The sequence below is a fragment of the Mustela nivalis genome, assembly GCF_964662115.1.
Source record: "Mustela nivalis genome assembly, chromosome: X".
In the NCBI taxonomy this organism is placed as follows: domain Eukaryota; kingdom Metazoa; phylum Chordata; class Mammalia; order Carnivora; family Mustelidae; genus Mustela; species Mustela nivalis.
The window spans coordinates 19,239,245-19,266,765 of record NC_139040.1 but is presented as its reverse complement, the minus strand read 5'-3'; the positions used below and the strand labels follow the sequence as shown (position 1 = coordinate 19,266,765).

Here is a 27,521-nt window from a genome sequence, read left to right as displayed (position 1 = left end):
TTCTTTCTTTCTTTCTTTCTTTCTTTTTTTTTTTTTTTGAGAAGTGCCTGTTTAAGTATTTTGCCCTTTTAAAAAATCAAGTTTATTGAATTATAAGATACATGAAATAAAATGTATTAATTTAAAGGGTACAGTTTGATGAGTTTAGACAACTATATTCACCTGATTAACCAATACAATCAAACTATGAGACATTTCCATCTCTCCCTGACACTCAAATTACCTTGTACTCTAATGTACTCAGTTCCTTCACCCCAAACTCCAGGCAATCACTGATATGCACACTTTCACTATAGTTTGCTTTTTAAAAATTGTATGTAAATGAAATTATACAGTACACATTTCTCTGTTTCTTGCTTCTTCACTCAGCAAAATGTTTCTGAGATTAATCTATCTTGTTGCATGTTTCAGCAGTATGTTTCTTTTTTTATTTATTTATTTTCAGTGTAACAGAATTCATTGTTTATGCACCACACCCAGTGCTCCATGCAATATCAGTAGTATGTTTCTTTTAATTGCTGAGTATTTACTTGCATGGATATAAATACATGTGTTTATTCATCTACCTGTTGCTGGGCATTTGGGTTGCTTCCAATTTTTTTGTTATTATGAATAAAGGTGCTACACATATTTATGTGCAAGTCTTTGTGTGTGCATACACTTTCATGTCTTTTAGGTAAATACTTTGGAGTTTAATTGAAGAACTGTAGGATAAGTGTATGTTCAACTTTGTAAAATGCTCTCAAGCTCTTCTACAGTGGTTGTACCATTAACATTCCCTCTAGCAATTTATGAGGTTGCCTGTTTATCCATATCCTTGCTATCATTTCTTATTAATAGTCCGAATTTTGACTATTTTGGAGAGTGTTGAACATCTTTCCATATGTTTATTTGCCATTCCTGTATTATCGCCTTTATGAAGTACCGGTTAAAAGTTTTCCTGTTTTATTGTTAAAAGTTTGCCTGCTGTATTGTTATAAAACATCTTTATGTGTTTTATATAGAACTCATTTGTCAGATATTTGTTCTGTATATGCTTTCTCCTAATCTGTGGTTTGACATTTTTAATATTCTTTTTGGTGTCTTTCAGAGAGAAAATACTTTAATTCTGATAGAGTTAAGTTTACTGTACTAAGAGCAACTATATGTTTATTGTTCCAAGTACATATCTGTACATTTCTCACAGAGATTATCATCTTAAATCTGAAAGCCAACTCATCCTGATAGAATCAACCTTCATTATTCGAAAAATGGGGAAAAGAGATTAAAAGTGTTAAGTGACTTGCCTGAGGTTGCCCCACTAATAGGCACCAGAGCTGGGATTCAAACTCCATCCAACTGTCCTGAGAGCCAGAGCTTCCTGGAGCATCTCTATCCTTTGGTCATCAATTGTATGACACCTGAAACAAGAAGGCAGAGCCTTGTGTTGCTGGAAACATGTACTGTGGGCAACTCAGTTTTTTTTTTAACTTTACACATGTTACATAAAGTAGACATCATAGAAAAAACTTTACCAGAGAGTCATATAATGATAAAATGGTCAATCCACCAACAAGATGAAGCCATCCTAAGTGTGCATGGACCAAGCAATGAACCTGCAAAATACATGAAGTAAAAAATACTAGAACTAAAAGGAGAAGCAAATAAATCCACAATTATAGTTGCAGATTTCAACATCCCTGTTTCAATAATATGATTTTTCAATAAGAAAATCTATAAGGATGTAGAAGAACTCAACAGTACTATCAACCAACAGGATCCAATCAACATATATAGAATGCTACATCCAACAGTAGAATACATGTTCTTTTCAGGTGTGCATGGAACATTTACCAAGATAGACAATATCTGTGCCATAAAATAAATTTCAACACATTTTTAAAAAGTTGAAATCATACAGGTGTGTCTTCCAACTATGATGGAAAAGAACACATAAATAAATAAAGATTGATAACAGGAAAATCTCTAAACACTTGGAAAGTAATCAACAAACTTTTAAATAATCTGTGAGCCAAAGAGGACGTTTCAAGGAAAATTAAAAAAAGAAAAACATACCAAAACCTTCTTTTCCATAGATTCATTGCACAGGAAATCTGAAATATCAAATAGATAAATAAAACTGATGAACTAATGGGTTCCTCAGGAAACTGAAATCTTATTGTTTGGTGAAAAACACCCTTTCATTTACTGAAAACCTAAAGCATCTTTGTAGAAGTTGCTTTATAGTTTGAGAAGTATCACTTGGAAACTAGCAATATACTTTCAGAGCATCATCTTACAGGTGAGAAACTGAGCAGTAGAGTCAGTTAATGAGTTCTTCGGTCTACATGGGTATCTGATTGCATAGTCTCAGTTTGACTCCTTGCTTCTTAGGGTTTATTTTACACTACATGGTATCTCTCTAGAGCCACTACACTTCAGGCAGGGCTGCTCCTTATCTTCAGAATTGCTTGTGTTGTGTTATAAATTTGCATCTCTGAATAAAATTATTAACTTGAAAAAAAATATGAAATACAGAAATACATTGAGCTGAATAAAAATGAAAATATGACATATGAAGATTTGTGGGACACAGCCAGAACAGGGCTGAGAGTGAAATATATAGCATTAAATGCTTACATTAGAAAAGAGGAAATATCTCAAATCAATAATCTAAATTTCCACCTCAAGAAAATAGAAAAAAAAAAGAGGAAAATATTTCCAAAGCAAGCAGAAAGAAGGAAATATAAAAATAAAAGTAGAAATCAATGATATTGAAACAGAAAAGTAATAGAATCAATACAATGAAGAACTGTTCTTTTAAAATATTAGTGAAAGTGACAAACTTGTAGCAATACTGACAAAAACAAAGAGAAAAGACACAAATTACCAATATCAGGAATGAAACAAGGGATAGCATTTTATACCCTGCAGGCATAAAAAGTATAAAAGGGAATGATATGAAAAAATCTACACACATACATTTGAAAATTTAGAAAAAATGGACTGGTTCATCAGAGAGCACAAACAACCACAACTCACATAATGCAAAATAGATAGCTGAAGAGCTCTATAACAATTATGGAAATTGGATCATAATTTTTATATGTTCAATAAAGGAAAATCTCCAAGACCTAATGCTTTCAGTGGAGAATTCTACCAAATGTTTAAATAAAAATAGCAACAATTCTATACAATCTATTCCAGAAAATATTCCACTTCTTTTAATAACGCTAGCAGTATTCTCATACCAAAACCAGACAAAGACAATACAAAAAATAAAACCACAGGCAAATATCCTTCATGAACATAGACACAAAAATTCTCAATATATTATAGCAAATGGAATTCATTAGCACATTAAGAGATTATATACCATGTCCAAGTGGAATTTAATACTGGGCTGAAAGGCCAGTTCAATATTTGAAAAGTAACCAATGTAATCAACCTAAAAGCTAAAGAAGAAAAATCATATGATTATATTAATCAATGCATAAAAAGTATATGACAAATTTAAACTTTCATTCATAGTAAAAAACTCTCAGAAAAATAAGAAATAGAGGGTAATTTTCTCAACTTGATTGATAAAGAGATTCTGTGAAAAACCTACAGTTAACATTATACATGAAAAAATATTCAATATCATTAGCCATTTGTATAGTGAACATTAAACCACAGAGATATCACTACTTACATATTGGAAGGCAGCTATACTCACCACTATACCACCAATGCTGCACACTACCTACATATTAGAACAGCTAAAATAAAATGTAATAACAATACCAAATTCTGTCAAGAATGCAGGGAAAATGAATCTCTCATACTGCTGGTGGGAATGTACAGCCACTCTGGGAAACAGCTTGATGTTCTAGTTAAAAACTAGACATATGGTTGCTATATATCCAGCAATCATACTCCTGAACATTTATTCCAGAAAAATAAAAACTTATGTTCACACAAAGATGTATACACAAATGTTTATAGCAACTTTATTTGTGATAGCCCCAAACTGAAAACAACCCATATATCCTTCAATGAGTGCGTCATTAAACTGTTGTACCTGCGTACGATAAAAAGGAACAAAACTATGATATAACAACCTGCATGAACATCCAGAGAATTATGCTGTGCAAAAAAAAGCCAGTCCCAAAAGTTACATGTTTTCAATTTATATAACATTCTTAGAATGACAAAATTATAAAAGTTGCACACAGATTAGTGGTTGCCAAGGGTCAAGAAGTAAGTAGGAGGGGATTGGATGTGAATATAAAAGGACAAAGTGAGTGATCATAGTGGTGTTGGGGATGTTTTGTATCTTGACTGTACCTATATCAGTATCCTGGTTGTGATGATTTTCTATGCTTTTTCAAGACATTACCATTGGGAGAAACTGGATAAAGGTACACAGGAGGTCTGTATCATTTCTTACAAATACATATGAATCTACACTTATCTCAAAATAAAATTTTAATTAAAAAGAAGTTCCTTGGGGGCGCCTGGGTGGCTGAATGGGTTAAGCCGCTGGCTTCGGCTCAGGTCATTATCTCAGGGTCCTGGGATCGAGTCCTGCATCAGGCTCTCTGCTCAGCAGGGAGCCTGCTTCCTCCTCTCTCTCTCTGCCTGCCTCTCTGCCTACTTGTGATCTCTCTCTGTCAAATAAATAAATAAAACCTTTAAAAAAAAAAGAAGAAGTTCCTTGGACCACAGAAAGTAGACACAGGAAGTTACCTCTTCTGGGGAGAAGGGAAAAACTGGAAAAGGAGTACCCCATAGAAACTTGGTGATGAAGGGAAGGAGAGGGAGAAGTTAAAAATCCTGCAGAAACAACAAAAAATGGCAGAATAAGAAAACATGTCACAGTTGTCATCACCATCATTATCAATACTACCACCCAAACCAAAAATAAAAAAATCCCATATCTTTGCACCACAGAAAAGAGCACTCTAGAATCAAAACACGAATTAGACTCTATGTTCTAATGCAACCATTATTGCTTTCCAGAGAAATACATTGTTTAAAAATGTATTAAAAATGAACAGAAAATGGCTGTGATACTCATACAAAGCCACTGTGAACACAATCAGAAAATTAAAATGAAAATATTTCAGTGATATGAAATTTTCTCCCCAAATTAAGCATTAGACTAAATAAAATTATAATACATCACAAAATAGTATAAAACAAAACAAAACTAAAAAACAAAACAAAACAAAACTTTAGGAGGGGGCCAAGATGGCAGAGGAGTAGCAGACTGAAATGACATCAGGTCCCAGAAGTTCAGCTAGATAGTTATCAAATCATTCTGAACACCTATAAACTCAACAGGAGATAGAAGAGAAGAAGAGCAGCAATTCTAGGAACAGAAAATCGACCACTTTCTGAAAGGTAGGATGTGCAGAGAAGTGAATCCGAAGTGATGGGAAGATAAACTGTAGCGGGAAGGGTCTGATTCTGGCAGGTCGTACAACAGTGGAGCACAAAATCAGAACTTTAGAAGTCTGCTCCATTGAGGGGCATTGCTCCAGGGGATAAGCGGGGGTGGAGCCCTTGCAGGGACAGTGTGGTCTCAGGTCCCACGGGGTCACTGAAAGATCGGGAGTGTCTGAATGTTGCAGAGTTCCCAGGTATCAGAGAGAGGAAGCTGACTACACAGACAAAACCGAGGTGTGAGCCCTCAGCTTGGGGTTACCTTAGACCATGATCCAAGGCACAGTCAGACCACTGCTCTTTGAGCAGGGACCCCACAAGTGGCATATTTGGAGAAATTCCCTCCTTCCTCCTCTAGGAGGAGTGGTACAGAAATAGGCAGCAGGAATGTGCAGGGTTTGGAGACTCCAAATGGGCCATGTACCAGAGATAGAAACACAGGCCAGGTGAGCACAGAGCACAGCTAGAGACCAGGGAGACAGGAGGGATTGACTGCTTTTCTCTAAGTGCACACTGAGGAGTGGAGCCCTGAGCTCTTGGCTCCTCCAGGAGATTGGGAGGCTGCCATTTTCATTCCTGTCCTCCAGAGTTCTATGGAAACTGTTCAGGGAACAAAAGCTACCGAGAGTGAACCCAAGCAGATTACATAGCTTGACCCCCGGCAATGGTGGTGCAATTCTGCCTTGGGCAAAGACATTTGATACTCACTGCAACAGGCCCCTTCCCCAGAAGATCTGCAAGAACATCCAGCCAGACCAAGCTCACCGATCAAGGAGAACAGTGGAACTCCAGAGCTAGGGGAAAGCAATGAATAGAATTTGTGGCTTTTCCCCCATGATCCTTTAGTCTTGCAAAGTTAATTTTTTTTAATTTTGTTTTATTCTTATTCTATTTTTTAAAACTTTTCCTCTTTCCTCTTTTAACGTTTTTTAGCTAGTTTATCTTAACAACACCTTTCTTTAAAAAAATCCTTTTGAACCTTCATTGTTATTGTCATATTTTATCCCTTCGTTGTATTTAACCTTATTTTTTGTATACATATAGGTTTTTTTTTTTTTAAATTTGGGATATAACTTCTTTTAATAGATCAAAATATACCCTAAATCTATGACATGGCTTTGTTCTAGTCTCCAGCCCGAGTACATTCTTTCCTCTTTTTTTTTCTTTTTCCAACCAACTTATCTTATCAATTCCTTTTTCAGAATTTTTTTAAATTTTCATCTTTACAGTCATAGTCCATATCTTCATCATATTTACTCTTATTTTTGTATATGTATAAGATTTTCTTTACTAAAAATTTTGGGAGGTAGTTTCTTCTAAGAGACCAGAATACACCCAAAAGCAAGTGGCTGGCTCTGTTCTATTCACCAGTCTAATATATATATTTCATTGTTTATTTTTCTTTTTCCCCCTTTCATCTCCCCCCACTCTTGTGTCTCTTCTGATTTGGTTAACATACATTTTTCTGGGATCTTTGCCACTCTTTTTTATTTTATTCTTTCATTCATATATTCTTATCTGGATAAAATGACAAGGCAGAAAAACTCACAAAAAAAAGAAAGAAAGAAAGAAAGAAAGAAAGAAAGGAAAAGAGGCAATACCAATGGCTAGGGGCCTAATCAATATAGACATTCATAATATGTCAGAACAAGAGTTCAGAATGACTATTCTCAAGGTGATAGCTGGACTCAAAAAAGGCATGGACGATATTAGAGAAACCCTTTCTGGAGAAATAAAAGAACCAAAATCTAACCAAGTAAAAAACAAAAACGCTATTAATGAGGTGCAATAAGAAATGGAGGCTCTTGGAGCACTTGGGTGGCTCAGTGGGTTAAAGCCTCTACCAATTAATAACAAAATCAAAGAAACACATTGACAGTAATACAATAATAGTAGAGGTCTTTAACAGCCTCCTCACTGAAATGGACAGATTATCTAAGCAAAAGATCAATAAGGAAATAAAGGCTTTAAATGACACACTGGACCAGATGGACATCACAGATATATTCACATCATTCCATCCCAAAGCATTCTTCAAAGAAGAATGCACATTCTTCTCTAGTGCACATGGAACATTCTCCAGAATAGATCACATCCTGTGTCACAAATCAGGTTTCAAATGGTACCAAAAGATTGGGATTATTCCCTGCATATTTTCAGACCACAATGCTCTGAAGCTAGAACTCAATCACAAGAGGAAGGATGGAAAGAACTCAAATACATGGAGGCTAAAGAGCATCCTCCTAAAGAATGAGTGGGTCAACCAGGAAATTAAAGAAGAATTGAAAAAGTTCATGGAAACAAATGAAAATGAAAACACACCTGTTCAAAATATGTGGGACACAGCAAAGGCGGTCCTGAGAGGAAAATATATAGTGATACAAGCCTTACTCAAGAAGCAAGAAAGGTCTCAAAACCTAACTCTACACCTAAAGGAGCTGGAGAAAGAGCAGCAAATAAAGCCTAAACCGGGCAGGAGAAGAGAAATCATAAAGATCAGAGAGGAAATCAATGAAACTAGGAGCTGGTTGTTGGAAGGAATTAATAAGATTGATAAACACCTGGCTAGACTTATCAAAAAGAAAAGAGAAAGGACCCAAATAAATAAAATCATGAATGAAAGAGGAGAGAACACAACCAACACCAAAAAAATACAAACAATTATAAGAACATATTATGAGCAACTATATGCCAGCAAATTTGACAATCTGGAAGAAATGGATGCATTCTTAGAGACATATAAACTACCAAAACTGAATCAGGAAGAATTAGAAAACCTGAACAGACACATAACCAGAAAGGAGATTAAAGCAGTCTTCAAAAATCTCCCAAACAATGGGAGCCAAGGGTCAGATAGCTTCCCAGGGGAATTCTACCAAATATTTAAAGAAGAATTAATACCTGTTCTCCTGAAACTGTTCCAAAAAAAAAGAAATGGAAGGAAAACTTCCAAACTCACTTTATGAGGCCAGCATTACCTTGATCCCAAAACCAGACAAAGACCCCATCAAAAAGAGAATTATAGATCAATATCCTTGATGAACACAGATGCAAAAATTTTCAGTTGGATCCAATAGGATCCAACCGTACATGAAAAGGATGATTCATCACAACCAAGTGGGATTTATTCCTGGGCTGCAAGGTTGGTTCAACATCCACAAATCAATCAATGTGATATAATACATTAATAAATGAAAGAACAAGAACCATATGATACTCTCAATAGATGCTGAAAAAGCATTTGACAAAGTACAGCATCCTTTCTTTTTTTTTTTAAAAAAAGATTTTATTTATTTATTTGACAGACAGAGATCACAAGTAGGCAGAGAGGCAGGCAGAGAGAGAGAGAGAGAGAGAGAGAGAGAGGGAGGAGGAAGCAGGCTCCCCGCTGAGCAGAGAGCCTATTGTGGGGCTCGATCCCAGGACCCTGAGATCATGACCCGAGCCGAAGGCAGAGGCTTTAACCCACTGAGCCACCTAGGCGCCCCTACAGCATCCTTTCTTGATCAAAACTCTTCACAGTGTAGGGATAGAGGGTACATACCTCTTATCATCAAAGCCATCTATGAAAAACCCACAGGAAATATCATTCTCAATGGGGAAAAACTGAGAGCTTTTCCCCTAAGGTCAGGAATATGGCAGGGATGTCCACTATCATCACTGCTAGTCAACATAGTACTAGAAGTCCTAGCCTCAGCAATCAGGCAACAAAATGAAACAGAAGGCATCCAAATGCAAAGAAGAAGTCAAATTCTCACACTTTGCAGATGATATGATACTTTATGTGGAAAACCCAAGACTCCACTCCAAAACTGCTAGGACTCATACAGGAATTCAGTAAAGTATCAGGACATAAAATCAATGCACAGAAAATCAGTTGCATTTCTATACACCAACAGCAACAGAGAAGAAAGCGAAATTAAGGAGTCAATCCCATTTACAATTGCACCCAAAACCATAAGATACCTAGGAATAAACCTAACCAAAGAGGCAAAGAATGTATACTCAGAAAACTATAAAGTACTCATGAAGAAATTGGGGAAGACACAAAGAAATGGAAGTGTTCCATGCTTTGGATTGACAAACAAATGGATTGGAAAAAAAAAATATTGTGAAAATGTCTATGCTACCTAAAGCAATCTACACATTTAATGCAATCCCTATCAAAATACCATCATTTTTTTCAAAGAAAAGGAACAAATACTTCTAAAATTTATATGGAAGCAGTAAAGACCCCAAATATCCAGAGGAATGTTGAAAAAGAAAGCCAGAGTTGGTGGCATCACAATTCCAGACTTCAAGCTCTATTACAAAGCTATCATCATCAAGACTCTATGGTACTGGCACAAAAACAGACACATAGATCAATGGAACAAAATAGGGAACCCATAAATGGACCCTCAACTCTATAGTCAGCTAATCTTTGACAAAGCACTAAAGAATGTCCAGTGGAAAAAAAGACAGTCTCTTCAACAAATGGTGTTGGGAAAATTGGACAGCCACATGCAGAAGAATGAAACTGGACCATTTCCTTACACCACACACGAAAATACTCAAAATGGATGAAGGACCTCAATATAAGAAAAGAATGCATCAAAATCCTTGAGGAGAACACAGGCAGCAACTTCTTTGACGTTAGCCACAGCAACTTCTTCCTAGCGACATCGCCAAAGGAAAGGGAAGCAAGGGCAAAAATGAACTATTGGGACTTTATCAAGCTCAAAACTTTTGCACAGCAAAGGAACAGTTAACAAAACCAAAAGACAACTGACAGAATGGGAAAAGATATTCACTAATGACATATCAGATAAAAGGCTAGTATTCAAAATCTATAAAGAACTTCTCAAACTCAACATCCAAAGAACAAATAATCCAATCAAGAAATGGGCAGAGGACATGAACAGACAATTCTGCAAAGAAGACATCCAGATGGCCAACAGACACATGAAAAAGTGCTCCATATCACTCGGCATCAGGAAAATACAAATCAAAACCACAATGAGATACTACCTCACACCTGTCAGAATGGCTAAAATTAACAAGTCAGGAAATGACAGATGTTGGTGAGGATGTGGAGCAAGGGGAACCCTCCTACACTGTTGGTGGGAATGTGAGCTGGTGCAACCACTCTGGAAAACAGCATGGAGGTTCCTTAAAAATTAAAAATAGAGCTACCCTATGACCCAGCAATCGCACTACTGGGTATTTACCCTAAAGATACAAATGTAGTGGTCTGAAGGGGCACGTGCACCTGAATGTTTATAGCAGCAATGTTCACAAAAGCCAAACTATGGGAAGAACCTAGATGTCCATCAACAGATGAATGGAAAAAGAAGATGTGATACACACACACACACACACACACACACACACACACACACACACACTGGAATACTATGCAGTCATCAAAAGAAATGAAATCTTGCCATTTGCAACAATGTGGATGGAACTAGAGGGTATTATGCTCAGCAAAATAAGTCAATCAGAGAAAGACAATTATCATATGATCTCCCTGATAGGAGGAATTTGAGAGACAGAGTGGGAGGTTTGGGGGGCTAGGGAAGGAAAAAATGAAACAAGATGGGATTGGGAGGGAGACAAACCATAAGAGACTCTTAATCTCACAAAACAAACTGAGGGTTGTTGGGGCTGGGGTGGGTATGGAGAGGGTGGTTGTGTTATGGACATTGTGGAGGGTATGTGATATGGTGACTGCTGCAAAATGTGTATTCCTGATGATTCACAGACCTGTACCCCTGGAGCAAATAATACATTATATGTTAATAAAAATAATTAAGAAAAAAATTAAAAAACCCTTTAAATTAGAAATTAGGAGAAGGGAGTTGAGGGAAATTGGAGGGGGAGATGAACCATGAGAGACTATGGACTCTGAAAAACAATCTGAGGGTTTTGATGGGGTAGGGGGTGGGAAGTTGGGTAAGCCTGGTGGTGGGTATTATGGAGGGCATGTATTGCATGGAGCTCTAGGTGTGGTGCATAAACAATGAATTCTCGTACACTGAAAGTAAATTAACAAAATAAAAAATATTAAAAAAATAAATTCATTATTTTTAATTTTTAACAGGTGTAATTAATATACAAAAATCTGCACATATTAAGTGGTCATAAAAACAGAAAGATGTGAAACAAGAGTTGACTGAATTCAGGGAAGTAATTGAAGACAAGATCATTATAGAAATGATGGTTATTTTGTAATTGGCCATTGAAGGACAGCTTAGCTAGATATAAAATCTTTGGCTCACACTTTATTTCCTTGAGTTACCTGAAAATGCTGCTCTGCTGTTTGCTTGCTTTTAATGTTGTTGTTGGGAAGTCTGATGTTAAGGTGATTTACATTCATATGAAGCTGATTCATTTTTTTGCCCTTAGCATTATTTCTTTACCTTTAAATTCTAATAGTTGCAACTGGGATATTTTTCAGTGTTAACTCTGCTGGGTCAGTTTTTCCAGGTATATGGTGACCCATATCACTGAGAAGACCCAGATCTACTTTTTTTTCTGGAGCTTTTTTTCCTTAGAATTTATTTATTTATTTATTTTGAGAGAGAGAGAGAGAGCAAGCAGAGGGAAAGGCAGAGAGAGAGAGAGAGAGAAACTCAGACTCCCTGTTGAGTATGGAGCCCAACATGGGGCTCAATCTCATGATCCTGAGATCATGACCTCAGCTGAAATCAAGAGTTGGATGTTTAACCAACTGAGCCATCCAGGTGCCCCTGGAGTTTTTCTTTTGATTATCCTTTTAAATATTCTATTTCATTGTTGCACTGGGAATGTTTGGGTATAAAAAGACAACAGACACATGAAAAAGTGCTCCATATCACTCGGCATCAGGGAAATACAAATCAAAACCACAATGAGATATCACCTCACACCAGTCAGAATGGCTAAAATCAACAAGTCAGGAAATGACAGATGCTGGCGAGGATGCGGAGAAAGGGGAACCCTCCTCCACTGTTGGTGGGAATGCAAGCTGGTGCAGCCACTCTGGAAAACAGCATGGAGGTTCCTCAAAATGTTGAAAATAGAACTGCCCTATGACCCAGAAATTGCACTATTGGGTATTTACCCTAAAGATACAAATGTAGTGATCCAAAGGGGCACATGCACCCGAATGTTTATAGCAGCAATGTCCACAATAGCCAAACTATGGAAAGAACCTAGATGTCCATCAACAGATGAATGGATCAAGAAGATGTGGTATATATACACAATGGAATACTATGCAGCCATCAAAAGAAATGAAATCTTGCCATTTGCGACAACATGGATGGAACTAGAGCGTATCATGCTTAGCGAAATAAGTCAAGCAGAGAAAGACAACTATCATATGATCTCCCTGATATGAGGAAGTGGTGATGCAACATGGGGGCTTAAGTGGGTAGGAGAAGAATCAATGAAACAAGATGGGATTGGGAGGGAGACAAACCATAAGTGACTCTTAATCTCACAAAACAAACTGAGGGTTGCTGGGGGGAGGGGGTTTGGGAGAAGGGGGTGGGATTATGGACATTGGGGAGGGTATGTGCTTTGGTGAGTGCTGTGAAGTGTGTAAACCTGGCGATTCACAGACCTGTACCCCTGGGGATAAAAATATATGTTTATAAAAAATAAAAAATTAAAAAAAATTAAAAAAAAAGACAAGAAACAAAGATTAAATCAGATAAATGAGATAGTAGAAGGAGAATACAGGTATTATAAAAGGTTGGTAATATTGAGGTAAGCACTGGAACAAGCTACAAACTTGCCCAAATATGAAGAGGGAAAAAAAGGAAACCACATAGAAAAACATGGTAGATAGACCCATAGCATGATAGTTCTTGTGATATGTCCATTTAGCTAGGTTACAGCCTCCAGTTAGTTACTCAATCAAACACTAATCCAGGTATTGCTATAATAAGATCTTGCAGATGAAATTAAAGCCTTTAATCCATTGACTTTAAGTAAGGAAGATAATCCTGATAATCTAAATGGGCCTAATTAAATCAATTGGAAAGTCTTAAAAGCAAGGTTAAGGTTTCTCTAAAAGACAGATGAAATTCTGCCTGTGGACGACAACTTTGGTCTGTGTCTGTGGAGTCTGAGCCTGCTCATGATCTTCTTTTCATGACTGCCTATCCTATGGATTGTGCAATTTGTAAGTTTATGTTGTTATTCATGTATCATAATTACCCTTATTATTTTGCACATAATAAGCTATCTTAAGGAAAAATATTGATTTTTAACAATAAATAATAAAAAGCACAAAGATTGAGAAGAAAGTTGAACTGTTGCTATTTGGTTGAGTTTCTGTTTTTACAATCAATACAATTGTTAACATATAAATCCTATGGAATCTTCAAAAAACAATAAGGTTACAAGATAAAAGGCCAATATTTAAACATCAATTGTACTTCTGTAACAAATAATTGAAATATGAAAAATAAGAAAATATTTACAAAAGCATCAAAACTATCTGATGTATAGGCATATATTTAATGAAAAATATGTAGGTCACTGAACACTCAAAACATTGAAGACCTAAACATACTGAAGGATATAACACATCCACAACTTGGATTATTTCATATTTTTAACATTTGAATTCTCCACAAATTGATCTCCATTCTCAATAAATTCTGATTAAAATTTCAGCTGGCTTTTTTATATACATAAGTAGGCCATTTGTATAATTTATATACACATGCATCTTGGCTAGAATAGCCAAAATATCTTTAAAAAGACCTCAAGTAGGAAAACTTATACTATCTGATTTTACTATCTAAAATAAAATTTCAGTATTTAACAGTGTGGTACTTACATAAGAAAAATAGATCAATGGAAAAAAATGGCATCAAGAAATAGACCAACTTACATTTCACCAAATGATTAAAAAAGTACTCTTTATTTAAATTTAATTTAGTTAACATATGGTGTATTATTAGTTTTAGGGGTATAATTTAGTGAATCATCGGTTGCATATAACACCCAGTGCTCTTTACATTAAGTGCCCTCCTTAATGCCCATCATCCAATTATCCCCATCCACCCAACAACCTCCCTTATAGCAACCCTCAGTTTGTTTCCTAGAGTTCAATGTCTCTTATGGTTTCATCAACTGATTTTTGACAAAGGCATTAAGGTGTTGGAACAGCTAGGTATTGATACTGAAAAAAAAACACAAGACTTTATTCATCACCATATATAAAAATTAATTCAAAATGTGTCTTAAACTTATATATAAACTTAAAAATATAAAACTCTTCTAACAAATCATAGAAAATTATCTTTGTGAACTGGAAGGCAGGCAATGGGTCCTTAAATGCATAAAGCACAATGAAAAGGGGAGATAAAAGATGGCTATTTCATAAAAATTTAAAATGTCTGGACATCAAAAGACATCATTAGAAAACCAAAGCAGACCAAACAAAACCAAAGACATCATAAAGAAAATGAAAAGACAAGCCACAGTACTGAAAAGTATATGTGCAAAATATATTACTGACAAATGGTTCATATTCAGAACATTTAAAGAACTCTTACAAATCAATAATAAAAATAAGAAACTGAATGAAAGATGGACATTTCAAAGAATAGTATTTCCCAATAATTAATAGTGATGCTCAACAACATTAAACATTAGGTTAAAACCACAATGATGTATTACTACATGCAAACTAAAATGGATAAAATTAAGAAGACTGTCAATATCAAATGTTGCAGAGGTTGCAAAAAACTGGATATACATATACACATACAGAAAGAGATTTATTATAAGGAATTGGTTCATGTGATTAAGGAAGCTGAGAAGTCCCACAAACTGCCATCTGCAAGCTGGAGACCCAGGAAAGCTGGTGGCATATTTCTGAGAACCTTCGGGTCAATGGTGTAAGGCGTAGTATGGGAGCGGAAAAAGACTAATAACCCAGCTCAGCAGTCAGGCAAAAAAAGCAAATTCACCCTTCCTGCACCTTTTTATTCTGTTTAGGCCTTCCGTGGATTAATTGACACTAACCCACATGAAGGAGGGCAATCTGCTTTAGTCAAGTCTATCAATTCAAAAAGGTAATCTTATCCAAAAACACCCTCACAGATATACTGGGATATGCTTAGCCAAATATCTGGGCACCCCATGAACTAGTCAGATGAATACATAAAATTAACCATCATATTACCTACCTTATGATCCAGTAATTGTACTCCTAAGTAGTTACTAGAAGAAATTAAAACATGTCCACCAAAACACTTAAACATTCATTGCAACTTTGTTCAGAATGGCTAAACAGCAGAAACATTTTAAATGTTCATCAAAAAGAGAACTGTGGTATATTGACATAATTGGACATTATTCAAAAAGATTGCCTCTGAGTGGAAGGGGCATTATTAACTGTAAAGGAGCACGTGGGAACTTCCTAAGTGATAGGGAGCCTTGATTATACAAGTGTATTCCTTTGTTAAAACTCATGAAACTGTATGTTTAAGATCTGTTCTTTTAACTAATTGTAACTATACTTAAATGCACAATAAAATTTATGAGATATAGTTAAAGCAGTGCTTATGATAGGGAAATGTATGGTTAAACACACACACACGCAAAAGATAAAAAAATCAATAATCTAGGTATCTAACACAAGAAGCTAGAAAAATATCAGAAAACTTCACTCAAAGAAAATAGAAAATGACAACAATAATAGCAGAAAGCCACCAGACACATGAAAAGATGCTCATCATCACTCATTATCAGGGAAATGTCAGTCAAAACTACAATGAGATATCATGTCACACTTGTCAGAATGGCTAAAATAAAAAACACAAGAAACAACAGGTGTTGGTGAGGATGGGGAGAAAGGGGGGACACTCTTGTACTGTTGGTGGGAATGCAAACTGATGCAGCCACTCTGGAAAACAGTACGGAGATTTCTCAAAAAGTTAAAAATAGAACTACCCTACAATACATCAATCACACTGGATATATATATATATATATATATATATATAGAGAGAGAGAGAGAGAGAGAGAGAGAGAGAATTCAGCCATAAAAAAGAATGAAATCTTGTCATTTCCAATGACATGGATGGAGCTAGAGAGTATAAGTCTAAGTGAAATAAGTCAAAGAAAGAATACCATATGATCTCACTCATATGTAGAATTTAAGAAACAAACAAAAAATTGGCAAAAGAAAAAAAAGGAGCGACAAACCAAGAAACAGACTTTTGACCATTGAGAACAAACTGATGGTTATTATAAGGGAAAGGGGTGGGAGGATTGGGAAATAAGTGATGGGGATTAAGGAGTGCACTTATCTTGACGAGCACCAGGTGATATATAAAAGTGTTGACTGACTATACTGTACATCTGAAACTGAAATAATAATAATAATTAATTATAATAATTATTATTATAACATAGAGTATTATACTCTATGTTAACTAACTACAAGTAAAAACAAACAAACAAACAAACAAACAAAAAAACCCCAAAAGGGGGAGACAAGATGGCAGGAAAGTAGGAGGAGGCGCCGTTTCAACCTGTACTCTAAAGCGAGCTGATTACCTACCAAAGAACTCCGATCACCCATGAAATCAGCCTGAGATCAGAATTATACACGTCTGGATCTCTACAGGGACAGAAGACGCCAGTGGGCAGGTAAAGCGGAGTGGGAACGGGGACTGATATCGGAAGATAAAAGGGGGGGGGAGCCACCAGAGGCAACTGACTGGAAAGTAATACCCGTAATACGAGAGTGCCCTGCGTCTGGGGATCAGCATTAACTTGGAGACTGGTTGAAAGCACTCAGAAAGAGCAAAGGATCACGGTGGGGGGAAATTGTGGCTAGGGACAGGGGCTTAAGTCCCCGGACCCAGGACAGCCTCCCCTGGTGCTGAGCCAGAGAGAGTGCGGCGGAGAAACCACGTCTTGGTCCCTGAGCCACCAGCACGCCCAAGAACGCGTGGGGTCTGGCTCCTGTGAAGGGCTGGGAGCTTCGGCACCCGGCAGAACACAGCCCTGCTACAGAGCCTGAGATGCGCGCGCCCCTCACCCTCCCCTGAGAGAGGTGAGCAAAGGCCCAGCCTGGTGCTCTCAGACCGGCACCCTGCTCTCAGAGCCTGAGACCCGTGCCCGACCCACAGCCTCCTTTGAGAGAGGTGCATGCAAGCCTGGTACTCTTAGACCCAGAAAGACCAGGCACTCCCAGCCTGGACCAGCGGGAAAATCTCAGTGAGTGATCGCTGCTTGGAACCTCTCTGGAAGTCTGGAGCTGCCCAGACAGCCGCTGCTGCCATGGTTTTGGGTACAAGCAGAAGATCCTGCATCCCCAGGGACCGCGACTCGGAACCTGCTCTGCCAGCGGCCAAGGGGGAATTTATATGGGCTCTGCAGCACCCACAGGGGACCTGGCTGAGGCTTATCTCTGAGAGGGAGGTCAGGGTGCAGTTTGCTTTCCTCTTAACCTACAAAAACCATCAAAAGCAGTCAAGGTGAGAGGGAAAAAAAAAGTGAACAAACATAAAAACCTCCAGAGAACAAAAGCCTGAAAAAACCCGTTTCCTCAGAGCCCACCCCCTTGAGGGGGTGGGAGGACTTAACTCAGGGAACATCATTGACTGAAAACCCACGTGGCAGGCCCCTCCCCCAGAAAACCAACAAGGAAAGAAAAAAAAAGACTCCGAGAGAACAACCACCAGCACTTCATAGGACAACTTTTATTTTTAACTCATTCCCACTATTCTGGTTCATTTATTTTATATAGATAATTTTTTAACATATTTACCATCACAGTGAGCTGTCGAGTACATCAAATTCCATAATAGCCTTCTAACCTGAACTTTTTGATACATACACCTGTGTTTTTCTTTTGCATTTCTATTTTTAATTTTTTTTAAATTTTAGTTTAATTTAGTTTAGTCTAGTTTATTCCTTTTTTATTTTTATTTTCTAATATTCATATAGAGTTAAACTTCAAGGTAATCGCCTTTCCCCAATCAATGCTACCCCTATACGTAAACCAATTTTTAATCCAGGAAGAATCAAAACAACCTTCCTTGCCCACACTGAGAATTTATAACCACTCTCCCGTCTTTTTCTTCCACCAGTGTTTCGGTGTTTTTGTGTTTGTCCTGATAGTATATAAATCTTATACTTGGGGTTCTTTTTGATGAGGTTCTTCCTTTATTTGCATATATATATATATATATATATATATATATATATATTCTTTTTTTTTCCTTTGTCATATACTTTTATCAGTCTTTTTGTTTGTCTGTTTTTGTTTGTATACTTACCTTGGGGCCTCAATCTTACCTTGGGGCCCAATTGGGCTGAACCTTCTCTTTTATCTTTCATTTTTTTCCTGTCTCTCTCTCTCTTTTTCTTTTCTTTTTTCTCTCATTTGGGTGGGGAATCCTGATTGCTCAGAAGTGTTCCAGGGTGCACCTTGACTGCACCATGGCTGATACATCCAGCTACATCCATTCAGTCATCTCTCACCAAAATCACAAGGAGGAGGAATGCCCAACAGAAGAAAAATACAGAGATGGGCTTTCTGCAACAGAGCTAATGGCTATCAACATAGACAATATGTTGGAAAGAGAATTCAGGCTAACAATTATCCAGGCAATAGCTAGGCTGGAGAAAGCCATGGATGACCAAACGGAATTGATTAGGGCAGAACTGAAAGCGACCAGGGGTGATGTTCACAATGTTAGGGCAGAACTGAAAGTTACCAGGGATGAGGTTCACAATGCTCTCAATGAGTTCCAATCTAATCTAAATTCTCTTAAAGCTAGGGTGACTGAGACAGAAGATAGAATTAGTGATCTGGAGGAGAAACAGTTACAGAGAAAGGATCAGGAGGAAGCCAGAAACAAACAGCTTAGAAGTCGCGAAAATAGAATCAGGGAAATAAATGATGCCATGAAACGTTCCAATGTCAGAATTATTGGAATCCCTGAAGGGGAGGAGAAATACAGAAGTCTAGAAGATATAGTAGAACAAGCTCTTCATGAAAAATTTCCCAATCTTGCGAATGGAACCAGCGTTCATGTACTAGAGGCCGAACGGTCTCCACCAAAGATTATAGATTCCAGAAAAACATCAAGGCACCTGATAGTCAAATTGAGGAATCATAATTGTAGATACAATCTCTTGAAAGCCACTAGGACAAAGAGGCTCCTTACTTACAGAGGAATGCCCATCAGAATAATGTCAGACCTGTCCACAGAGACCTGGCAAGCCAGAAAGGGCTGGCAAGATATATTCAGGGAACTAAATGAGAAGAACATGCAGCCAAGAATACTTTATCCAGCAAGACTGACATTCAAAATGGATGGAGAGATAGAGAGCTTCCAAGACCGGCAAGGCTTAAGACTATGCAACCACCAAGCCGACACTGCAGGAAATATTAAGGGGGGGGGGGTTCTGTAAAAGAAGAAAAATCCTAAGAAGAGCATTGAACAGAAATATAGAGACAATCTACAGAAAGAAAGACTTCAAAGGTAACATGATGTCAATAAAAACGTATCTATCAATAATCACTCTCAATGTGAATGGCCTAAATGCGCCCATGAAATGACACAGGGTTGCAGATTGGATACAACGACAGGACCCATCCATATGTTGTCTACAAGAGACCCATTTTGAACCTAAAGATACACCCAGACTGAAAGTGAAGGGATGGAGAGTATCTTTCATGACAATGGGCCTCAAAAGAAGGCCGGAGTAGCAATTCTCATATCAGATAAATTAGATTTTGAACTAAAGACTTTAGTCAAAGATACAGAAGGACTCTACATAATTCTTAAAGGGACTATCCACCAAGATGATCTAACAATTGTAAATATCTATGCTCCCAATATGAGAGCAGCCAATTAATAAGAAAACTGTTAATCAAGATAAAGAGTCATATTGATATGAATACATTAATAGTAGGCGATCTTAACATGTCTCTCTCAGAAATAGACAGATCATTGAAGCAGAAAATCAATAAAGAAACAAGAGCATTGAATGACACATTGGACCAGATGGACCTCATAGATATATACAGAACATTCCACCCTAAAACAACAGAATACTAATTCTTCTCAAGTGCACTTGGAACCTTCTCAAGAATAGACCACATACTGGGTCATAAATCAGGACTCAACCAATACCAAAAGACTGAGATTATTTCCTGCATATTCTCAGATCACAATGCTTTGAAACTGGAGCTCAATCACAAGGAAAAGTTCAGAAGGAACTCAAACACCTGGAAGCTAAAGACCACCTTGATTAAGAATGCTTGGATCAACCAGGAGATCAAAGAAGAACTGAAACAATTCATGGAAACCAATGAAAATAAAGAAACTTCAGTCCAAAAACCTATGGGATACAGCAAAGGCGGTTCTAAGGGGGAAATACATAGCCATCCAAGCCTCCCTCAAAAAAATTGAAAAATCCAGAATACACCAACTGTCTCTACACCTTAAAGAGCTGGAGAATCAACAATAAATCAAACCAACTCCACACATAAGAAGGGAAAAAATTAAGATTAGAGCAAAGATCAATAAGGTAGAAACCAGAGATACAGTAGAACATATCAATGAAACTAGAAGTTGGTTTTTTGAAAGAATCAATAAGATCAATAAACCATTGGCCACACTAATCCAAAAGAAAAGAGAGAAAGCCCAAATTAATAAAATTATGAATGAAAAGGGAGAGATCACAACTAACACCAAGAAAGTAGAAACAATCATCAGAAGTTATTATCAACAGTTATATGCCAATAAACTAAGCAACCTAGATGAAATGGATGCATTCCTGGAATACTATAAACTCCCAAAATTGAACCAGGAAGAAATTGACAACCTGAATAGACCGATATCTAGTAACAAGATTGAAGCAGTGATCAAAAACCTCCCAAAAAACAAGAGCCCAGGACCTGATGGATTCTCTGGGGAATTCTACCAAACTTTCAAAGAAGAAATAACACCTACTCTCCTCAAGCAGTTTCAAAAAATGGAAGCAGAAGGAAAACTTCCAACCTCTTTCTATGAAGCCAGCATTACCCTGATCCCCAAACCAGGCAAAGACCCTAACAAAAAGGAGAATTTTAGACCAATATCACTGATGAATATGGATGCTAAGATTCTCAACAAGATCCTAGCAAACAGGATACAATAGCACATTAAAAAGATTATCCACCATGACCAGGTGGGACTCATCCCTGGGCTACAAGGATGGTTCAACATTCGCAAATCAATCAATGTGATAGAACAAATTAATAAGAGAAGACAGAAGAACCACATGTTCCTCTCAATTGATGCAGAAAAAGCATTTGACAAAATCCAGCATCCGTTCCTGATTAAAACGCTTCAAAGTGTAGGGATAGAGGGAACATTCCTGAACTTCATAAAATCTATCTATGAAAGACCCACAGCAAATATCATCCTCAATGGGAAAAAGCTTGCAGCCTTCCCGTTGAGATCAGGAACACTACAAGGATGCCCACTCTCACCACTCTTGTTCAACATAGTATTAGAAGTCCTAGCAACAGCAATCAGACAACAGCAATCAGACAACAAAGAGAAATAAAAGGTATCCAAATTGACAATGAAGAAGTCAAACTCTCTCTCTTCGCAGATGACATGATTCTCTATATGGAAAACCCAAAAGACCCCACCCCCAAACTACTAGAACTCATACAGCAATTCAGCAACGTGGCAGGATACAAAGTCAATGTGCAGAAATCAGTGGCTTTCTTATACGTTATCAATAAAAATACAGAAAGGGAAATTAGAGAATAATTCCACTTACTATAGCACCAAGAACCATAAGATACCTGGGAATAAACCTAACCAAACAGGTAAAGTAACTGTACTTGAGGAACTACAGAACATTCATGAAAGAAATTGAAGAAGACACAAAAAGATGGAAGACCATTCCATGTTCTTGGATCGGAAGAATAAACATTGTTAAAATGTCTATACTGCCTAGAGCAATCTATACTTTTAATGCCATTCCAATCAAAATTCCACCAGTATTTTTCAAAGAGCTAGAGCCAATAATCCTAAAATTTGTATGGAATCAGAAGAGAAGAAGAGACCCCTCATCACTAAGGAAATATTGAAAAACAAAAATAAAACTGGGGGCATCACGTTACCTGATTTCAAGCTTTATTACAAAGCTGTGATCACCAAGACAGCATGGTACTGGCATAAAAACAGACACATAGACCAGTGGAACAGAGTAGAGAGCCCAGATATGGACCCTCAACCCTATGGTCAAATAATCTTTGACAAAACAGGAAAAAATATACAGTGGAAAAAAGACAGTCTCTTCAATAAATGGTGCTGGGAAAACTGGACAGCTATATGTAGAAGAATGAAACTTGACCATTGCCTTACACCATACACAAAGATAAACTCAAAATGGATAAAAGACCTCAATGTGAGACAGGAATCCATCAGAATCCTAGAGGAGAACATAGGCAGTAACCTCCTCGATCAGCCACAGCAACTTCTTTAAAGATATGTCTCCAAAGGCAAAGGATACAAAAGCGAAGATGAACTTGTGGGACTTAATCATGATCAAAATCTTATGCACAGCAAAGGAAACAGTCAACAAAACAAAGAGGCAACCCACGGAATGAGAGAAGATATTTGCAAATGACAGTACAGACAAAAGGTTGATATCCAGGATCTATAAAGAACTCCTGAAACTCAACACACACAAAACAGACAATCATATCAAAAAATGGGCAGAAGATATGAACAGACACTTCTCCAATGAAGACATACAAATGGCTATCAGACACATGAAAAAATGTGCGTCATCACTAGCCATCAGGGAGATTGAAATTAAAACAGAGCACTGGGTGTGGTGCAAAAAAAAATGAATACTGTTACGCTGAAAATAAATTAAAAAAATAAATATTCATTGAACAAAAAAAAAACTTTTAAAATTTTAGACAATGAGAACCATTAGCATGTTTTGTAGTCAATTTTGCTGGTACAAATGTTTTCAGCTTTGATCTGTCTAAAAATGTCTCTATTTCACTTTAACTTTTAAAGATATTTCACTAAATTTAAAATTCCAAGTGATAAGATTGAAAAAGATGTCATTCCAAAAGAAAAAAAAAACCCACATTGAGATACCACCTTACACCAGTTAAAATGGCCAAAATTAGCAAGACAGGAAAGAACATGTGTTCGAGAGGATGTGGAGAAAAGGGAACCCTCTTACACCGTTGGTGGGAATGCAAGTTGGTGCAGCCACTTTGGAAAACAGTGTGGAGATTTCTCAAGAAATTAAAAATAGAGCTTCCCTATGACCCTGCAATTGCACTACTGAATATTTACCCCAAAGACACATATGTCGTGAAAAGAAGGGCCATCTGTACCCCAATGTTTATAGCAGCAATGGCCACGGTCGCCAAACTGTGAAAAAAACCAAGATGCCCTTCAACGGACGAATGGATAAGGAAGATGTGGTCCATATACACTATGGAGTATTATGCCTCCATCAGAAAGGATGAATACCCAACTTTTGTAGCAACATGGACAGGAGTGGAAGAGATTATGCTGAGTAAAATAAGTCAAGCAGAGAGTCAATTATCATATGGTTTCACTTATTTGTGGAGCATAACAAATAGCATGGAGGACAAGGGGAGATGGAGAGGAGAAGGGAGTTGAGGGAAATTGGAAAGGGAGGTGCACCATGAGAGACTATGGACTCTGAAAAACAACCTGAGAGTTTTGAAGGGGCGGGGGCGTGGGAGGTTGGGGGAACCAGGTGGTGGGTATGAGAGAGGGCACAGATTGCATGGAGCACTGGGTGTGGTGCAAAAACAATGAATACTGTTATGCTGATAAGAAATTTTTTAAAAAGTGTAAAATAAAATGTCCAAGTTGTGAGAAAAAAAGACAAAAAACAAAAAATAGGGGCGCCTGAGTCTCTCAGTGGGTTAAGCATCTGCCTTGGGCTCAGGTCATGATCCCAGGACCCTGGGATCAAGCCCCACTTTGCATCAGGCTCCCGGCTCTGTGGGGGTGGTGGAGTGCTTCTTCCTCTCCCTCTGCCTACTGCTCCCCCTGCTTGTGCTCTCCTTCTCTCTGTCAAATAAATAAACAAAATCTTTAAAAAGAAAACTTAAAATATATATAAATGTAATAGATAAATAGATAAAATAGATAAATAGATAAATAGATAAAATCAATAAAGGTTAAAGTTGGTTTTTTAAAAACATTTAAAAAAAATAATATGAACCCCTAGCAAGACTGATCAAGAAAAAGTGGATACAAAAAATTAACAGTTCCACAAATAATAAAGGAAATATTCACTATACATCCTATAGATATTAAATAAGTTATTATGAAGAACTTTATGCCAATAACTTTGAAAATATAAACGAAATGGACAAATTCATATAAAAACATACTTTACCAAAAACAACACTGAAAACGTGAAACCCCCTGTAGTTGTTAAAGAATTATAGGAACACCTGGATTGCTCAGTTGGTTAAGCCTCTGCCTTTGGCTCAGGTCATGATCCAAGGTTCCTAGGATCAAGTCCCACATTGGGGTCCTTGCTTAGCTGGGAGCCTGCTTCTCCCTCTGCTTGCTGCTCCACACGCTTGTGTGCTCTCTCTGTGTCAAATAAGTAAATAAAATCTTTTTAAAAAAGGAATAAAAAATAATTAAAAACCTTGGCCCAGGAAAAAATATACCAGGACAGATTACAACACGGGTGAATTTTTAATACTTGGGGAAAAAATCTAACACAACTTTTTCCTGAGGAAGGAAAAACAAGTTATACTTGGAAACTTGTTTTATAAGGCCAACATAATTTTTTATCAAAACCTGGCAAGAACATTATAAAGAAAGGACACTTATGCACCGACATCTGTCATCAGCATAAATACAAAAATCCTAAAATTTTTAGTAAATAAAATCCAGCAATATATAGACTACTATGCTGTCATATACTATAAATATATAATACAATTTATTATACTAGAAGTAATGTTTCAGTAGCCACAAATTCATTGCTCAAGCAGCTTTATAAACCATAGCTATAGTGAATAATGAGTCAATTGTAAGTATATATAATCACAGTCTATAGATCTCATTATTTTATCCGTTCAAGTACAGTGTAAAAACTTAACCTCCCTTTATATCCTTAAATACCCCCTACACTTATAATTATCTTAAATATTTCTTTCACATATATTTTGAACGATATAAGGCAATGTTATAATTTTTGTTCTACACATCGTACACCATTTAAAATCTTAAAAAAAGAAGGAAAATCGCTTGTATTTACCAATATTTGGGCCTTTTGTATTCTTTCTTCCCTTCTGATGCTCCAAGATTCTTTTTGTTACCTCCTTTCTGGCTAGAGAACCTCTTTCAACTATTCTTTTAGGGTTGATACACCTTGGTTCATTGGGGGAAAATCTTTGCTCTGGCAGAAAGATTGCTAATTGGGAAACTGTCAAATTAGAATGAAGCATATTGGTGTAATATAAATACCTTAGAATATTTAATTCCACATAATTCTGTAGGAATTAGTAACAAAATATGTTTTTTTTAAATTCAGAAGATGTTTTTCTACCTACCCATGAACAACAACCAAAATAATTGTTAGTGGCAATTTGATGCTGACATGACATTGGTTGTTCTTTTACTGGGTTTCCCAGTGATAATCTTATTTCATCTTCATATTACCTTCACAGGTGTGCATGACAGTATTATTTCCCTATGTGAGAGATGAGAATGTTCAGAAGTGGGAAATGACTTATCTAAGATCACTCATGTACCCAGTGAAAATACTTCTATTCTTAGCCCAGTGCTCTTCCATGAAACAAGAAATAGTACAATAATCAAATAAAGCCTTTCCAGGCCCTCTAGTGAAGTTTTGAAGTATACCCACCATATTAAATGCTTGTGCTCTCTCTAAACTCAGTAGCCCACTAAAAGGTTTAGGGACAGAGCAGAGAAGGTAAATCAACAAGATAATTTAATAGCTTCATTAGTTAACTACTGTTGCATAACAAATTATTTTAAAATGTAGTGACTTAAAATAAGAGATATTATTTCATACAGTTTCTGAGGATCAGGAATCCAGGAGTGACTTAGCTGGATAGTTCTGGCTCAGGATCTTTCATGAGGTCGCAGTTAAGCTGTCAGTGACTGAGATCTGCTACTAAGCTGAGTACAAACTACATGAGTTTGTAGGAAGGCCTCAGTTCCCCTCCAACTGTTGGCCAGAGGCCTCTGTTTTGACATGCCACATTGACTTCTCCATAAGTCTATTTAACATGGCAGCAAGTTTCTTACTCCCAGAGCAAGTGAAGTAAGCATCAATAGCCCTGTTTTTTAAAGATGAGGACAAGATCAGGAAATTGAGAGGTTAAGCCTCTTGTTCAAGGTCACAAAGTTGGTAGGGGGGTCAAGCGAAGATTTGGTCTCACTTTGTTGCCTCCCTTGTCTCTTTCTTGCAACTTAGAGGGTCCCCCCCCCTCGATATGTGTCCTATCTCCATCATCTATCTGGGGGAACCTCTAAGGAGTTTTTCCTTAGTCCTGGTTAGGACTGGGTCCAAATTTATACTTGCTAGCTCTAGGAAGAGTGAGAGGGTGAACCCAAAGAAAGCATCATACATCCCAGAAGGCAAGTGCTATACAAATTCAACAGATTATGAGTCTGTTGCTGGCTGCACAAAGAGAACCATTTTTGACATCCTATGAGGATGAATTAGTTCTAAACTCAGTTCAAGTGTGGCTATAGCATATATATTTTGCATGTGTCACAGCTGCATTTTCTTCTTGCCTGCTTCTGTATTGAGCCATACTACTAATGATGGTGTTTTTATTTTCCCACCCAGCTACTAATACTACCCTTGGTTCTGGTTGTCAATCACCTGCAGCCATGATCTTGATCTCAGGCTTACAGAAAAAGTTCACACATTCTCTTCTCTGGTGTGAGGAGCTTACAAAACCCTCTCCTTCAGAGAGACATCTTTTAAAGTGGTCAAAATTATCTAAGAAAAACTTAACATCTCTGGAGATGGCACAATGGGCTTATATGAAATTGGAAGGTTTTGCTCAACAAATTTGATTGAAGCCTATAAGAACAGTG

At 37.1% G+C, this 27,521-nt stretch overlaps 1 protein-coding gene across 1 annotated transcript in view; it reads right to left on the bottom strand.

Annotated features, from left to right (window-relative positions):
- Positions 1–1,332: 1,332 nt before the first annotated feature.
- The window catches only part of LOC309856459 (uncharacterized protein), a 110,841-nt gene continuing 84,652 nt past the window's right edge, over positions 1,333–27,521 (bottom strand). The window contains exons 3-7 of the mRNA XM_082717692.1: positions 6,118–6,203; positions 4,711–4,797; positions 2,056–2,093; positions 1,515–1,595; positions 1,333–1,400 (exon numbers count right to left, since the gene is read on the bottom strand). Coding sequence (XP_082573818.1) covers positions 1,386–1,400; positions 1,515–1,595; positions 2,056–2,093; positions 4,711–4,797; positions 6,118–6,203 — 307 coding nt within the window. The 3' untranslated portion in view covers positions 1,333–1,385. The remainder of the gene's footprint in view (positions 1,401–1,514; positions 1,596–2,055; positions 2,094–4,710; positions 4,798–6,117; positions 6,204–27,521) is intronic.